General features: G+C 34.3%; 2 protein-coding genes across 4 annotated transcripts; both read right to left on the bottom strand.

Annotated features, from left to right (window-relative positions):
• Positions 1 to 2344: 2344 nt before the first annotated feature.
• On the bottom strand, positions 2345 to 7434 carry LOC118039048 (phosphatidylinositol/phosphatidylcholine transfer protein SFH11). 3 transcript variants are annotated; one of them, XM_035045616.2, is made up of 12 exons: positions 7323 to 7434; positions 6278 to 7222; positions 6063 to 6162; positions 5636 to 5902; positions 5394 to 5471; positions 3647 to 3748; positions 3515 to 3564; positions 3290 to 3398; positions 3139 to 3207; positions 2901 to 2990; positions 2790 to 2831; positions 2345 to 2703 (listed from the first exon to the last, which is right to left on the bottom strand). In XM_035045616.2, the coding sequence occupies exons 2-12, from the start codon at positions 6661 to 6663 to the stop codon at positions 2659 to 2661; spliced, it is 1338 nt and encodes a 445-aa protein (XP_034901507.1). In that variant the 5' UTR covers positions 6664 to 7222; positions 7323 to 7434; the 3' UTR covers positions 2345 to 2658. The 3 variants fall into 3 exon arrangements, with proteins under 3 accessions (XP_034901507.1, XP_073268242.1, XP_073268244.1); XM_073412141.1 differs by having other exon boundaries at positions 2701 to 2831; XM_073412143.1 differs by having other exon boundaries at positions 2701 to 2831; positions 6278 to 7416.
• Positions 7435 to 11956: 4522 nt separating this feature from the next.
• On the bottom strand, positions 11957 to 14109 carry LOC118039047 (probable aspartyl protease At4g16563). The gene has a single exon (XM_035045614.2). The coding sequence runs from the start codon at positions 13977 to 13979 to the stop codon at positions 12489 to 12491; it is 1491 nt and encodes a 496-aa protein (XP_034901505.1). The 5' UTR covers positions 13980 to 14109; the 3' UTR covers positions 11957 to 12488.
• Between the last annotated feature and the right edge of the window lie 4403 nt (positions 14110 to 18512).

Raw genomic sequence — 18512 nt, 5'->3', positions numbered from 1 at the left:
AAGCAGTGGCATTTGAATTCGATGCCTGAAAGTTTGCTAGATATTAATCTTGGGCCGTTCATTCTAAGAACCGAAACTCGTTGAGTTTCAAACCAAATCAGTGGATCGAAAGGTTAAAATAGAATTACACCTGCGAGCATGGCCCCAGCATTCTGATATAAATCCTTCGACAACCACATGTTCATCGACTGATTTAGAATTCTCGCCTTTTGAAGACAACACATATTCTTTCCCATCTGCATCCGCCACCATCTTCTACTGGAACCTTTAAAATATGAGTTTGACTCCTCGTGAAGATCAATTGCAAGAATAGAACGATTCTCACGCCAATATTTGTTTCCGGTCAAATAAATAACCCTTGATTATTTGAATATAGAGTCAATCTAGGCACTAGCCACTGGACCCCATTTGTCTCTGAGGTTACACTTAATTTTTGTCAAAATTTATTTATTTTTATTTTAAATTATTATTTTTTAATATTTTTGAATATGTATTAGTGTTAAAAATAAAATTTAAAAAATATAAAATATTATTTTAATTTATTTATAAATAAAAATACTTTTAAAAATAACATGGACACAGTTTTTTTTTTTTAATTGATAAATAGAAGTCCATATAACACGGAGATCGAGAAGACTGCAAGCCCAAAGGTTAGCCTACAGATTAAAAAAGAGGAGACATAGTGAAAAGACAAATGAGAAAGCTAATCGAGAAAAACTTTTTTTTTCTTTCCCAAAGCAATACAGAGAAAAAGAAGAAGAAGAAATAACACATATCGAAGTTTATTTAAATTTATTTAGAAAAATAATACAATTTAATAAAATATAAATAATATATGCATCTCACTGTAGACTATAAGAGCTTTAACTATGGATTCAAGCAGTTAATCTCACCATTCCTTTCAAATTATCGCGGTGAGTCCTTAGCCTTCTCGCAACCATGTTGGCTCACCCTTCACTCTTTGAGCTTTGTTTTGGTTTTGACATTTTTTACTGGTTCTTCTCTAATCGTGTCTTGGCTGTGGCGGCTTGGTTGAACATGGCTAAGAGCTGGTAGGTGTTCGCTGCTGTTTTCTAGGCGCTGTTTTGTCATCGCCTTCAACACATTGAGTTAAGTTTGAAGTATGTTCCAAAAGATTATTTGAAGAACTCATTTTGACTTGCCCATTCTCTCTATGTTTTTCATTATCGATGGAATCCATCCAAATTAATGATGTCATAATCGCCAGAGATCTGCCAAGTCTAATTTTATAGTGAAATTGTCCTTTCAGGTGTTTGTTGTGACTAACTATTGCCATGAAAACAGAGTTCCTGTGAACGCAAGATTTTATTGGGAATCAAGCCCGAGGCCTTAAGATTTGTGACGAGGACAACAGTTGCATGATGCAGACCTATAAGTTTTGGTGTCTGCCTGTGCATTTGGTGGTGGAGACGGCCTTCTTCAACCTGTTGGAACGCGAGGGGCATGGATTGAAGAGGTTAGTCACCATATGGAGTGCAGGAGTCTTTATTTCTTTTAAACATCCATAATATTGAAAACATTTACACTCCACAATCATGCATTTTTGTGACTGTTATGTTACATTATGGAATGAAGTTACTCTAGCAGATTAGGAGTCATAAGGGCACAAAATTGGCGAGTTCTATTAAGAAATCAGAATTGCCATTGTAAGGGATCTATCTTTTGCAGAGCAAGGGCTGAGTGGTAAAATTCCAAAGGTCTCCATTTTCTTCTTAATACCCACAATGCTTATATGGATTTGCACTCCACAAAATTGACGAGTTCTATTAAGAAATCTCGTATGGTGGTTGCGAGGGATCTTTTTATTTTTTTTTGCAGGCCAAAGGTTGAATGGTAAAGTTTCAAGGATATCAAAATCATATGCAATGGTTCTCCTTTCTGGGATTTCTTTTTTTTTCCCCCCCCCCCCCGCATACAAATGCTCCACTGTTTGTTCTTGATTTGAAATCTTGTTTCCATCTTCATGGCTATGATCTCCTCTTTATTTTTTGTTCTAGCAGTTTTGAAATTACCTGGCTTTTTAGTTGGCTTTTTAGGCATCCTTTATTTCATTTGAATTATTTGCTCACAAATTAAGAAAAAAAAGTCTTTTCGAGTCAGATTTCTCTTTATTCTTTCGTTCTATGTTTTGGTACACCATAATTATAGTCATAAAACAATTAATTCCAAACATATAAACCATTTTTAAGCAGTTATTTTGAGAGTTTTAAATTGTAGAGTGCTTGGACTAAAATTCCTCAACAAAGAGTTGGAAATTTAAAGAAGAAAAATCTCAATTTTAAAGAGTTAGAATTACCATTCTTTATCCCATGAAAGAACTTCAACCGCTTGATCAAACCTGCAAAGCCCACATTCATTTAATGCAAAGAGGGACTAGCCCAAACAATTCGCTCCCACTTTGCCTCATCAACGTGACTGATGACGTTCTTTCTCTATAATTTCACCAAAATGCATCAGATAGTGATAAAAAGGGGAGGCGAGGAGGAGGAAACGTTGAAACCAAGATAAAATGGGAGAGAATCTATAAATCTAAGTAATGAAATAGTATATTTGACGATAAAAAAAATAATCGACAAACGACTTTTATTTAATTTAAGGAAAATTGTTCATCGACAAACAATTAACTGGCTTATAAGTTTAAACTCCCAAAGCTTTTAATTGTTGTTCAAGTCGTTCCAACACCTGTGAGGGGAAAAGAATGATTAGATAAACAAAACATGATGAGATTTGAATTGGCAGCAGTAAACCACAAACATTTCTAGGCTCACCGCCTTCGTGCTGTCTAGAGCAGTTTTCAGTGCTTGGATTTCCTGCAACACAACCGATTTATTCAGCATTTCCACTTCCTGTCTGAAGCAAGTTATGTGAATATCACTCACTTTGTTGGTGTCCACAAGTGCACGTTCTAGTGCCTGGATTTTCTGCGCCTCGGTTTTTCCATCACCGGAATCTTCATTTTGGCCAGTACCCTGCATTATTCAGCGAGTAAAATGTTGGCTGATAGGTTTGAATTTTATCATATCATATTAAAAGCACCGAACCAGAAGCCCGCAGGCAATGAATTGATCAGTATTGCAAGTGTCATAAGAAAGGTTGAATAATTTGTTGATTAATTACCATAGCTTCCTCTGAAGCGACACCTCTGTTTGATTCAGTATTGTAAATCTCCTCTGTTATAGAAGTTAACTGCAGGGAACAAGTTAAATATTCACAGGAAGTAATCGCTACTACCCTAAAGAAGGTATTTCACGGTAGTTAAGAAGATAACCTGAAGCATTTCTACAATTTCTGGGTTCTGCCAGGGTCCTTTATCACTAAACAGGCAACCACCATAATCAGAACATGTGCAGTTCCCTCCAAGAAAACTTGGCAAATTACTGTGAAAGAAAATAGGAAAACTTAGTGGTGCTAACAAGTGTGAGGAACATTCAGATCCAAAAGCAGCATGCACATGCTTTCCAGAACAGTAATACAAGTGCCAAAAACTTGCCACCTTTGATCAAGAACTTCAAGCAGGTTGCTTAGATAGTTACTTCCCAAAACCTGCAATTGAAACAGACACGCGATTCAAGCAGCTGGAGAAGGGATCTGCAATTGTGTTTTTCAATGGGAGAAGAATCCTTACATGAATCTTCGCTAATGTGCGTGCATCAAGAAAAGCCCTGAGTGCTTTCCACAGCATCCTGAACCCGTTTCCAGCGTTGACTATAAAGAGCCGATTCAGAGTCTGGAGATTTCCATAGCAAAAGATTATTAATTAATATTAATTCATAGAATGAGGAACATGCCAAGCTTGACAACAGCACCACTTGGTCTTCCTAGACAGAAGCATAACCCCCATCCTGCTTTGCACAAACAGAACAATGGGAAAACAATTTTTTTGATATCAATACATTAATATATATTTAAAAAATTAATATTTTAGGATTTGTAATTCATGGTATTCATTAATTTGTAGTTTTCAATAAGGCTTTATTAATCTTCAACACTCACAAATTGCGAAACTTACTTTCCATCTTAGCTTGACTTACAAATCATATTAGGGGGACCACACATGATTAACTAGTTAATGCAAGTTTAAGATATATTATGCCCAGTTTCATAATAATAGAGGAACACATTTGATCAAAAAGTCAAATTAGAAGGAACATGGGCCATAACCCAAAAGGTTATGCATGCTTGGGCCTACAAAACAAGGCCCATTCAACCATCTATTCAAATAAAACTAGGCAGCACATCGTCATTGGTGAGCCCCCGACCACCTCTAACAGTTGAAAAAATGTGCTTGAGGCCCTTAACCTAGAAAATCTTGTTTTTCATGTTTTTGTTCTTATTTATTATTTGAAAACATTTAAGAAACACTCTAGATATTTCTATAAACCTGTTTTTAAGCTCAAAACATCTTATAATTAATAATAATAAAAAAAATCATCCTGAATCATAAAAATTCTCGAATCTCAATCTACCTAATCTACCAAGATAAAAATTAAAAAATATTTCTTTGACTCTTCTCTCGTTATTTAAAATTTAATTACACTGAGTTTAGTTATTTTTGTTGCTAAAATAAACATTTCGTTGACACTTCTCTTGTTATTTGAAATTTATTTATATTAAATTTGGTTATTTTTATTACTAAAATAAACCAATGACTTGTTCTCTCGTCTCTACTTTCTTAATCACTCTTTCTTTACTCTCTCAAATCAAGGAATCTAAACATAAACAAATTAAAGTTTTGAACTAAATTATATAACTATCAAACTAAAGGGACCACAAAAGATTTTGACAAAAAAATGAAGGCATAATTCTTCAAAAAGGTTGCCTACACGGTGGTGGAGAAGGAAAGGTCTGCAATTCTGCATGTTTTTTTTTTTGGTTTTTTTTCCTCAAATTCAGTTTAAGTCCCTTTACTTTTAATTTTTCAAAATAAAAAAACTCAAGCAACCTTTTCACAAAATCGATTGGATGTAAAATAGAGTTAGCTGAAAAGATGGATGCTTCAAAATAAATATAATGCTTGTTGAAAAAGAAAAAAAATTAAAACTGAACAAGAAGTCCAAGACTTGTTATAATATCACAATATCATTTTCTTTTCATTCTCCTTTATTTTAAAAGATTGTACCTCTTTAATTACCTGTTTGTTTTTTTGTTGTAAAAAACCATGTTTTATAAAATTTTAAAAATTGTTTTGCTTGAAATTATTTTTTATTTTTTTATTTTAATATGAAAATATTAAAAATAAATTTTAAAAAATAAAAAAATTATTATTTTCATATATTTTCAAGTAAAAATACTTTTAAAAATATAATAATTATTATAATACTAAAAGGTACCTAAAACCTTCACAAATCTAAAACTTTAAACAAAAATATTACCTCTGGGTAGTAGTTGCTATCGATTTTCAAAATTTCCATGAAGAGACATCTCGCAGGCTTTGAGAAATTGGACATGCCCTAAGCAAAGGCAAGAATCAAACTATTGATCAGGACATGCCACAGAAAAGCTTGGAACTAAAATTAGTATCAAGAAAACTTCATGGTTCCCCCGACATCAACAGTAACTCTTAATTCTCAGAGCTAATAATTTGCAAGACACAAGTATAGGAGATGACACTCACCACTCCCTTCACATCCAAGATACTTGTGGTGGATGCTATATGCCTCTTGGCTGTAATTGAACATGCAGGGAACCTCAAATTTAATGTCTTCTCCTGTTCGGACACGTGATACTTGACAAATCTTTCAATGGTAGTTGCCTGTACCAGGGAATTAATGTCTACCATTCCAATCCGTTCGATATATATCGGTCTTCCATACCTATCAACCCCATGATATCCGTGAGGATAACATTTCTTTACTTCTGCATATTCTTCGAACTTGAATTCCTGCAGTGAGTTCGAAACAAATGAATCCCTTGAAGAATTTACAGACACAGGCAAGAGTCGAGCCTTGTTAAGATCGAGGATTCGGTGGAGGTCGAATTTAAAGGGAAGGTTGGGTTTGAATGTCAAACGATGTATGGTAACAGATAAATTCGGCCTTCACCTTCGGAATTGCATCGACCCCGTATTCCTCACGCCACTTGAGATAATTCACATATGTGTCCTTTGCTTTCGAAAAATCAAAGTCTCTCATTCGGAGAAACCTGACACGCATATAACGTTAAACACCATCGACTTATGGTAGAATAAGCGGTCAAAAACTAAGAATATTGCTGTGTAATTTATCATTAAAACTAAAACTGATACCATCAAACTTACCGTAAAAGAGTATGATAATCATTGTGCTTCCCCGTCAAATGACCTTCAACAAAAAGCAGCTCGCGGAAAGAATCGATAAGCTTTTCATCTTTTGGATCATGAACTCCTTCAAGGACTACTCGCAAGCTTTTGCTCTTTCCAAGTTTCTTCAAGGAGTCCCGAATCCTGAGAGGGTAATTTAACATTGACTTGATGCCTTGTTTAGGCAATGAAGATGGCTTATTTTCTCCTGGAGAACGGAGAAGCCAATGAGATTCAATGGGTGGATGGATTGATTTTTCCCTCCCTTGTGTAAATTGAGATCTCTTCAAGTCCGAAGTTTCCTCACCTTCTCCACTGCCTCTCGAGATGGTTATGTCCCGGCAAGTCTCCGTTGGTCTAAACATATGTGCTGATATCCATTCACCTCAATGCGTGCACACGTCGAAAAGACTTATCGACAAAAGATCATTAAAATCTGTTTCTGCAGAATCCAATTCTATTTACCCATCTAGAAACTATTATATGGCCTATCTAGGACAAAAAAAACCAAAATTCGAAGGTCTCGCTCTATTAGTCTGGCGTTTGCAATGTCATTTGCTATCAAAATTCTAGTGCAGGGTTTAAGAGATCAATTTCAAGCTCAAATGTAATAGAGAATTGATCAAATTTCAAGATATCATCTCTCAAGCCATCCAATCAAACTCTGCTACGGAGAGAGAGAAAGGTGGAGGTACCACTGAAACTATTAAGGCACACAATAAAGGAAACTGGTTACAGCTTACAATGAAAACAAGAGTGATAATAAATAAATAAATTTACATGAACAAATCCATATCAACCATTAGAGAGTAATATTTGTTGAAGCGGAAAGAGACGGAATAATTTGAGCTTGTCCAAGTTAAGTGAACATGACAGCTTTTAACAGAGAGAAATGAAGAGAAGAACTGTACGTATTGTGTACGGCTGGGAAAAAAAAGAAGAAGAAGCAAAATGACGGAGGAGAACGAAAACTCTGCAGAATATTAAATAATTAAGAAAGCATCGAATGAAATGCAATGCTTACTTGGTCTTCACGATTGGGTTCTAACTTTTCTCTTTGGAATATCTCGTTACCAAGTAACCTCTTCTTTCTTCTTCTTTTTTCATGTTGTTAAGCAAACAAATTTATGGAGGTTTCACGCAACAGTAAAGATTGTTAAGTAAACATGGCATGAGGGCGGGGGGGAGACATATATATGGTGCCAAGAACTTTTAACGGTAAATTCTCTTCAAACTTCCTAAAAGCCCAGAAAAAACAAGAAATAGCCCACTCTGGCCCATCCACAGGTCCAGGGTCTAAGGCTAAAGACTTGACTGATAAGCATGATCCAATCACACAGGCGATGCTGATGACCGTATACGGCTATTAGCAGCCCATCCCCAGAGAGAAAAAACCCAAGTCTTTTTATAGGATTTTTTTTTATAGAAATAATCTTTACGGTATTAGTTTCATGAAGTATGAATTAAAATTTGAAAATTTTGTATTTCCAAGCAACGTCAATAAAAGAATTTGGCTAACGTTTGTGATCACAAAGGGATGACGTTACTTTTTTTTGTTTATTTATCTTAGAATATAGAAGACAGAATCTCCATGGATTCGATTTTACAAGGTACAAGATCAGAAATTCCTTCTTGTGCTAGGAAGGATGAATAAACTTTGTTTTTAAGGTAAAGAATCAGAAGCTAAAGGTTTGGGGGATCAATGTGATTATCTCCCGTTATGTATAGTACATATACATACACGTAATGATGAAATAGCTTCGGAGAATACTAGGAGCAAGAATCAGAAAAACTACATGAGTTCCAAGATTTTATCTTTAAATTATTTATGAAAGGGGGGAAATCAATTTTACCGAACGATTAAATAAGTTTGCATTGTAAGTTGTCAAATATTTAGAGAGTTTAAATGGGTAGTAACCTATTAATTTTTTTATTTAAAATTAAATTTTGTTTATATTTTTAGATTTTTTTATGTGTTGAGTTTAAAATAAATCATGAAAAATAAAATATATCATCTTAATGTATTTGTGAGCAAAAAAATACTTTAAAAAAACAATAATTATTATAATAACAAATACTACCTAAAGTTCTTAAAACTATTGCTGTTCTTTATAGAGAAAATATTCAATGATTCTACTGAAGTTGACTAGATAAGCATTTTATTGTAGGTCGGATAAGAAATTATTTTAACACAAAAAAAATACTCATGCCATGAAATATTCTTTGATAATATTATTAAATCTGACTTAATATGTCAACTTTAAAATCTCTTGATTTATTTCTTTGACTAGCTTAGATTTCAAATCAAATCATCTTTTATTTTCTTAAAAAAATCGAGATGTTAACATATTAAATCGATCCTGAATCAATTTAATTTAATCTGTTATGCTCGCGATTCCGAGTCATGGACTCTATTAAATTTAATAAAATTATTTTTATTTAATTATATAATATAAAAAATAGAAGCTCAATCGAGCACCAATTTAATGTCAATATATTTATTTGATATCGCGATAATTTTATAGAAAATAATCAAAATAAATTGTGAGGCTCAATGTTTAAAATAGTTTTTTTAATTGAGAGATAAAAATATGCTATTTGTATATTATAAAATAAATTAAGAAATTTATGAACTTATAAATAAAAAAATATTATTGACACTAATTAAATATTAAAAGTACAAAGTTAATCTTCATAGTAAAAATAAAAAAATAGATACAAATGCAAATGTTTTGCATTAATTGTCCCTTTTATTTTAAATGTTTTCACTTATTTTAATCTTAATGACTCATTGTTGATTTTAATAATAAATGATTTAAATTTTTATAATTTTTTTTTTTTAAGATATATAAAATATATATAAAATATAAAATGAAAAAAATTCAATAAAAATTAAACTAATCTCTTTAAAATATCATAAAATAAAAAAAACAATAAAAATATTTTGTTTTGCACTTTTGACATTTTTCCTTAGCAAAAAAAACAAAAATTAAAACGATATTATACCTACAAGTTTTATAGAAAATTACAGTTTATATCATGATTAATAAAATTCTCAAATATAATAAAATGCCTGAATTATCTTTATATATATTAAATTAAAAAATCGACCAAACAATATATTCGATAGTCTCTGTTTTGCACACACTATTTTCGATCTCTATCTAAATATAAACCATCAAATAAAATATAAAATCTTACGAGGATGTGAAATTATTGGGTCTAGGAATCAACTTGATTTTTATTCAAATTATTAAAAACATTTCACTTACCTGGAAGTGAATTCCTCTTTACCCACGACGATCCAAGTAAATGGATAACATCTCCCTCACTCCCTAACTCAGAAAACCCTCAAAATCCATTACAAATGAAGGAGAAATCGGCGGGAAGCTCAACCAACTTGTTAGCGTCAGCTGAACTGGCAACTTCATGGCGCCAGGCTGGAGGGCACAAAAGGAAAGCGAATCCCATGTTTCATCATTTTATTTTGGACTTTACTTAATATATTAAAAGTATTTATAGAATAATAGTATGGTATATTTTAAAAAGATTTGAATTAATAATATTGTATAATCTTGTCCTGATTTTAAAATGTAATATTTACTAAATATTTTAATTTTTAAGTAAAAATAAAATAGTTATTATGTTTTAAAATAATAATATTTAAATATATGATATTTTTAAAACGTGACAATTGTTAATTGTCAGCCAATTAAATACAGTTATATAATTGATCCATCATTTCATATAAAAAACTATAATTTTATAAAGTTGTTCTTTCAAATATGTTTTATGAATAAAAATATATATTTTTGTTCAATTTATAGACTATAAAATAAACTCCAATTAAAATCGTAAAAAATATATTATTTATATAGTATTTTTTTATGTGATTTTGAGTAGTCAATTATAAATTTGCTATAATCAAATGAGAATTTGTTTTAAATAAATTATATAAATAGCTTAACAAATATATTTATAGATTAATAAAATAAATTTGGGGTAAGGAGGAGGTCTCATTTCATCATTTGTTTGTATTTTGCATCCTAATTGCCTAATATATCCTTTTATAGGCGTCAGTCTCAATTGTTTTTTTTTTCCAAGAGTTTCTTCAAGGAATCCGGTTGACGCATTCTATCTGGATTCGACATTTTTATCAAAATGCTTGGGAATAATGGAATTATTCAAAGAAAATCTCATTTCTGAATAATAACAATATTCTTGATATATTTATTTATTTTCTGGTGGGTATTGGCACCAGCAAGTTTCTAAAAATTATAGGACCTTGATGGGTTAACGTGGCTCCAACACTGGCAGTTGCAGCGATGCAGTGCTTGAAACAATGACATCCAATTCCAAACAACATGCACAAAAAAGAAAAAAAGAAAAGAAAAAAAGAGAGAGACAGAAAATTGCGTAAAAGGCAGGAGAGAGGCGCAGGCCCGAGATGATGGCACCCGAAAAACACACGTGGCGAAGTATCTAGGAACGCACGCATGGGTACAGCTAGCCAGTTGTATCCAGATCGACAGATACAGAGACATAATCCTTGAGCTTTTGAGCTTTTGGGGAATCGAGAACACGTTTTTCTACCTCCGAACAAAGAGAAGATCCTGGCGGCGTTTTTGCTCTCCTTGCCACGTAATACTCCGCCAACCTGCGTGGTTGACTCTTGACTCGTGACTCAGCTACCAAGCCAAAGTTTACAGGGAAAAAAAAAGGAGGAAATACCGCAAAAATTGCAGTGACCACTGAAGTTTTTTGATATCGAATTAAAATTAGATACATTATTTTTGTTATAAAAAATAGAAAAGGAAGAAGTGTTCCCACAATTCTTGCAATTTGGTTACTATAAATAAAGAACTCAGTATCAAAAAGGGTTTTCAAAAATCTTATTTCAAAAGGTTTGTTCTTCTGTGGAGTAATTAGAATCCTTGTCGTACTGTAGATAGAAATGGATGTCTTCATGGTAAAAGTTACAGGATCGATGGATCAAAACGAGGTGATGGATGCCGGGTTGGCTCTGCCTGCGCAGAAGAAGCCACTCTTGATATGCAGCCAACATCTTATAACTGGTTGCCAGCTGGTTAGCATTTTGCATGACTGAGTTGACCCTCCTCTACTGCCATGCCAGCTCGTCCTTGGGAGCTGCACACGCACATCTTCTCTCGAGGTGGCCCTTTCAATAAAGAAGAAGAAACAAATTGTAATTGAGTACTGAAACAGGCTTTCATTTGCAAGTAAACTTTGCTACTCCTGCTAATTAATTAATGACCTCCATTATGCAGTAAAAATTGAGATTTCACTCACTCCAGTAAACTTGGTGGTGTTATATTATGCTGCCATGGTGCATGTACTAAGAAAGAAATCTCTTTTAATGAATCCCAAAATGATTCTTTTCTCCTGAGTATATATAAAACAATTAACAGTTCCAACATAACTCGAACACCTATGAAATCAGACGTCAGCCAAGAACAGCAATCGAAATTCTGTGGATGGGTTCATACTTTTGAATGGCCATGCATGTTTTTTTTTTTTAAAAATCTTCAATGTACCTCAATAGCAGGTCCAACAGGTAGCCGCCATTCAGATAAGAAACATAAGATGGTCCACATTGTGCAGCAAATCTGGGGATCAGATCTTCAAAATCAAATTTAATAGCAGCAGCAAGATAACATAGTGAGAAGGTGAGATTGGCAAAATATCATTGCCTTCATGGAAAAATCTGACCTATGGGATACAAATTTACCTTCTTCCAGTAAGGTTAACTTCATCCCATTTTAATTTTGGGAACTATGATCAGTAGTGCCTGCGGATTGGAGAAGATTTAAAGAGCTTCAACAAACACATAGTAAATGAGAAAGGGAATTGTGGAAAAACGTTTTGCATCGTCACTGTCAGCTCTTATTGAAAATGTACAAAGCATTGCTCAAACTAAATACATCATCCATCCCTGGAACACTATTTAATTACAAAAACCACTATATATACCAACTTTACACAGCTTTTTATAGGCATTTCATTCTTTTGCTTCTCACGTCCACCTTCCTATTTGCCAAGCAATAAACATTTCAATGGACATTATTGAGTTCAATGCCAAAAGCAAAAAAGTGAAATGCGAATATGAACTAAACTTGTACGAACAAAACCCAAAACCTCGGACTTCTTAAACCCTCTTAAGGTTTAATTGTTAATCCTGGTTCAAGGTTTCCCATAAAGATGCACACTGCCTCCTTGCAAACCCAACCCTTTTATTCTCCAAATCATAAACCACTTCAAACCCCTGTTGCTGGTAATTCCCCAACGTGGCCCCCGGTCCGCCACTCAACTCAGCCTCGTCACCACCGTTCATCAGCATCAAACACCCAACCTTTCTTTTCTTCCCCTTTCCATCACCACCATCCAAAAATTCATAAAAATAATTCCTCCTAGGAAGCACCACACTGGATCCATTCCCCACAAAATGCAGCACGACACTTGGCACATTCACCACGTTATTGTCAAAATAATAACAAGGACTCAATCCAGTATCTTCCTCAATAACTCTAGCTCGCTCATTAACTCGCCCAACTCGGTTCTCAAACTCTGCCACAACCGAGCCATACAAACTCGCCGGCAACATAGTAAAAGTAGTCCCTGAATCCACCACCAACCCACCACTCCCCTCTCCATCAACCTTCCTCAAAAACCCTGGAGCCGGGATTTTCTTTCTACCAATAGAAATACCCTCAAGTCCAACACAATAAAAATAAGGGTGCTCTGGATTATCGAGCATAGAAGTATATACAAAACGAGGCTTATTAACACCGTTTACCCTTCTCTCTTTCTCATCATGATCATACCTTCCTAAGATGAGCGGACTCGGCCGACTAAGTCGGTCTGAATCAAAGGAATGAGACACCAAACAATAAGAGAATTGGTTCCCAAGTTGGGGAGATAATGTAGCAAGTTGAGCAGGCAAAGAAAGGACTCCCCGGCCAAACCCAGCAACTCCAATAGGTTCGGCTAGCGCGGTGTGGGCACAGCCAAATGTGAAATTATTGACTATCAGATTTGTTGGGTTGCTTAACGGTAGACTAATAGAGTCGCGGTATAGGCGAGCTATCAGGCTGCCATCGCCATAAGCATAATAGAATTGCGGGCAAGAATGTTTTTGACAGTCAGATGTTTCGATGGATTCTAACGGGCAGTTGGAAATAGCACAAAGGTCGGAGCTTGGGAGGTTGGAGTGTGCAGCCGAACATGCAGATGATTTGCAAGATACTGGGGTGGCGGTTTTGGAGAGTTTAGGTGGTGGAGTGGAAGCTAGAGAAGTGTTTTCAGCTTTGCCTTCACAAAGAATGCATTCAAAAGGCTGGCATGGGAACCAAACAAGGTCACTTCCTGTGTCAAGATAAAGAGAGATGGGTTGGGAGTCGAGAGTGAAGGAGAGAGTGTAGTCACTGCCGGGGGAGAGAGGGAGGGAGACTTGACGATGGTTGTGGGTGTTCTTCTGGTGGTGGCGGCGGCGGAAGCGGGTGATGGAGCTGGTGGAGGTGGATTTGATGAGGTGGTGGGTGGAGGTGAATTGGGTTTTGGAGAGGGAGTGAGTTAAAGGCAGAAAATGAGTTCGTGAAGTAGTGATAAAAATGTGGGAGAAACAGAGTGAGAAACAGAGCAACAAAGCGTAAGAGGTTGCCATGAGCCAGCAAGCACTTTGCGTAATTTTTATTTTTTTTAAGAAGAGAGAAGGAGCATAGGGAGAGAATGGTGTTGAAATTTGATTTAGGATAGAATGCTGAAAGGGGAGTTTTGAAGAGGTGAGGAGAAAGGTTCTGGGAGAGAATGGAGTCTATGTTGTTGCTAGCAGCCAGGCAAGCAAGCTTCAATATATATATATATATATGGAATTGTATAGGAGAGCTACAATCATTGGCGATTTAAGTAATGGAAACGTGGAGGAATATATGTGGAGTTGGAGTACTTGCTCTAATTGTCCGATGGCGCAAGATTTTAAGTGACTATACCTACTTGAAGCAAGCAAAGTATTAACAGGTCTTGTCTGGGCCTGGACTTATACAAGTTAGGACAGCCACCATTAATTTCTTAATTAAAACGATCAACTAATCTGATGCAGAGGACATGGTAAAGAAACATATCAGAAGTCAAAGACTAATCGAAGCCCCTGAAAGGCTGGAAGGGGGTAAATAATAATAATAATAATAATCAAAGTCCAGTTCACTATTCAAAGTGAAGTCAAACCAATGCACTGAACTGGGTCGACCTAGAGTAAAATTTAAGTGTATGTACATGTTTTTAAGGGGCAAAATAAAAAATATAGCTGGTACGATCCTTCTCCTTTTAAGAGTTCTGGTTATTTGGGATGGAAATAATAATAGTTTTGAAAGTTTTTTTTTTTATTTGGAAATAAAATAAAATAATATATATATATATATTAGTTTTTTAATTTTTTTGAAAAAAATTTATTTTTAATATTAGTACATTAAAATAATTAAAAAATTATAAAAAAATATTTTAAAACAATATTATTATTTTAAATTTCATGAAATTCTGCTTGTCATTGCCAAAACGGGGTCTACGACTTTTGAATCATTTTCTTTTCTTTGGATAACTGTAAATCAGCAACCAGCCTACATAGTCATCAACGAATGGTGTCTGTTTAGGATTGAGGTTGAATCTGTTTTTCAGAAAATTTTAATTTTTTTTTTGTTAAAATTGAGTGCGGTTTGTACTTTTTGGATCGTTTTGATGTGCTGATGTCAAAAATAATTTTTAAAAAATAAAAAAACATTATTGGCATGCTTTTCGGCATGAAAAACTATTTGAAAAAACAACCACTACCACTTCTAAACACTCTCTAAATACCCGATCTTCAAGGATATTGCTAATTTCTCCCCAAGCCTATAATAAAGTAAAGATTCGCACTTATATTCACAAAGTAAAATGAGAAATTCTTACTTTTTCTAAATGTTGTACTTGGAAATATAATTCTAGCATTTCATTCACAGTGATGAATTTGATAAATTCAATTACGTAGCATGGAAACTCAATTACACGGCATGGAAGGGGATGGATCAGTTAGACCGAAGAAAGCATAGGGAGAGTTTAGAGAGAGCTAGAAGGTCTAGGACTAATCTGTTAAGGAGTGTATAATAGGGCTGAGCATTTCCGGTTCGGTTCGGTTTTGAACTAAAATAAACAACCAAACTGAAATATTTTTCTTTTAATTTTTTGAACCGAACTGAACCAAAACTGGTTCAAACCGATTAATTTCGGTTCGGTTCGGTTTGGTTTTTTTCCCTTCCAAACCGGTTCAAACCGAAATTATTCCAACTTGTTCACAGTCCCAAAAAAATCCCTAATTCCTACGTCAAAGAAGGCAACTAGAAATCTTCACTGTTTGGGCATTTTGATGCTCCATGTCCCGACCACCCACAATTAAAACAAGAGCCTCCAAATCAAAACTTCTACTGCGCACAATAAACAAAAGATATAATGTTCGTTGGCTAAAACTTGTATGAATAAATTGTCCAAACCCTCAGCCACACAAGCCAGTAAAAGATAAGAAACACAATAGAAAAAAAAAAGAGGGGTAATGAAAGGAAAAAAAATCCACCACTTGACACTTACCCACATCATACAAGCACCCCATAAAGCTTATAATTTTATGTTTACAAAGAGTAAAGGGAAGGGAGAGGGATATGCATAGAAAAGGGGGCTAGAGGGAAGGGAGAGGGATATGCAGAGAAAGGGGATATGTAGACAAGGGGGAGGGATATACAAAGAAGGGGGGGCTAAGGAGAGGGCTAAAGGGAGGGAGTGATATGCAGAGGGGCGGCTGCTAAATGTGATTTTAGGGTTAGAAAATGTTGTATTTATACTTACTTTTTTTTTAAGTGCTGACTGGTTGAACCGATTAGGTTCGGTTCGGTTCAATCGGTTTCAGACTTTAGAAACTGAAATCGAACCAAACCGGAATTTTTTTATGATTTTTTAATCGGTTAATTCAGTTTTTTTTTTTTTTTTTCTTGGTTTAATTGGTTTTTTTACTCACCCCTGGTGTATAAAATGGAGCATAATATGCTTATATATTATTACAATTTCCTATTTTTCTCTTTCTTCTTCGCTTACTCGCAATTGTTTCAGGCTCCAGACAGCCACAGTTATTGCAATTCTGTAATAAGAATCATAACAAGGAACTCACGCTAGAGATGAGCAATCACTGCTATTTCTTTCAAACAGAGCACTAAACCTAGCTGTGTCAGTGAATTGGAGTAGCAGAAAGATATATCCTTCCAAAGTTCTTCCAAGCATGTATGTTTCAGCCCAGTGTACACTGTACACTAGAAGGAGCGCAGAGATTTTTTTTTTGATTTATGTGGGTGTCTGGGCCAGCTTGCGCGCATTACGACTAATCCCACGACCACTGAATATCCTGTAAATCCAGTGAACATGTAAGGCACTACGAGGATGACAGGCATGTACAATGAGGTTTGAACCCTGATACAGAGAAATAGGAACAAACCCTTTTCATTGCTAAGCCAAGACGTCAAAGGGGTCCTAAGATTTTGTTTGGTTCTATTTGAAGTTAAAAATGGGCCCCTCAGTTTGGATAAAGCTGCTAACCTTGTCCTAGAATCCATGCGACATTTGTGCATGTACCTTGTACGTAGCTACCAGTACAATGAATCCATCCACTGATCCACCTGATATTGTCCTTGATTTTACGTGTCTCGGTTGAACACCAAGCTTGCATGCCTGTAGAAAGCCCTGACTCACAGTAGAAAAAAAATGGTTGACTGTTCCTTGCCTCACTTTGCCTCTAAAAAAGAAAGCAACCAAAAACCAAGACAGCCCCTGCCTAACAACACCCAGTAATGAATTCACCAAGGGCAAAACTGGCAGCACACTACCACAATCCATAGTCAAAATGTCTCAGCATCCACAATGAAGCAAACAGTAAAAGAGCAACACATTTTATGTTTTTGTTAATTTATTTATAATTCTTAACTTTTGTATATTAGGAATTTAGGAATTAGAGATATACTAGTGGTCAAAAAAATATTTTGATAAGGCATTTCCCGCAAGTGAACATGCTTTCACAGAGCGAGAAATTAATTCCATTTAGTTTTTTCAAAGGTTGCAGAGGCCTACCCCGTCCCATATTTCATGAAAGCCTACTTCTTATGAGTCAGCACCTTCCATGTAACAGTCCTACCAGCCATAATCGTTTGCATCCATCAAACAGTAAAGAAAATCACTACATCTTAGAACAAAAGAAGGCTTATAAATTTTTTAAAAAAAGAAATTTCAAAGAGTCCTTACTGGAAAAAGCTTTTAATCTCTCTTGTATAAACCATACCCACAATGCCAAGTTTCATAATTGCCTTTTGTCAACTTAGATCATTAAAGTGAAAAATTTAAATTAACTATGTTAAATAATTAAATCTAAATTCTAATACCACTTGTTGAAAAAATGATATATATAGTAAAAAATAAAAAAATAACAATGTAAGGTCAAGAATTCAAGAATAAAAAGAACATTGAGAGAAATGCATATTTTTATTAATGTTTTTCTCTAAGCTCTCTTAGTTATTCTTTTTTTTTTAAATGATTTAAAATATAGTTTTAAAAATATAGATGAAATGATTTAATGAGTTTGTATCAATAGCAAGCTCAAAATTAGTTTTACCAATATAATATACATAATTTGCAATTAGGTGATCCATTTATATACAATCAGATTTCTTATCCTCAACCCTATACTTTAATAATTATCTATCTAATTCCACGCTCTCATTAATTTGGAGCATAAAAATGTTTAAAAACTCGTTCAAATTGATTTAAACCTTGAACATGATGAAATTAGTTGGCATTTATAAATGTTATTTTTATCTTATATTGATACTTTTTAGTCATGTTTTTATTGTTTTATAAAAAAAATCACTATCTATCTTCAAGGATTAAAGCAACTTATTTTTAATATTCTTATGAAAAATATTTTTTGATACTCTTAATTAATTTTTTTTAAAAGTAAGGCCATCTATAAAATCTAGAAAATCAGGGAGGCCAAACAGACTATAGATCCTGAATATCAGAACCAGAAAAGTATTGCATGTGAATGGTATGGGAAAGAATATAAAGATCCTTAACATATATACGCTCTTATTAGAGAATAATATAAATCATATCTTCGGACCTTATCTAATAGCTT

Source organism: Populus alba, chromosome 1 (assembly GCF_005239225.2).
Source record: "Populus alba chromosome 1, ASM523922v2, whole genome shotgun sequence".
Lineage (NCBI taxonomy): Eukaryota > Viridiplantae > Streptophyta > Magnoliopsida > Malpighiales > Salicaceae > Populus > Populus alba.
This window is presented reverse-complemented; position numbering and strand designations above follow the sequence as displayed.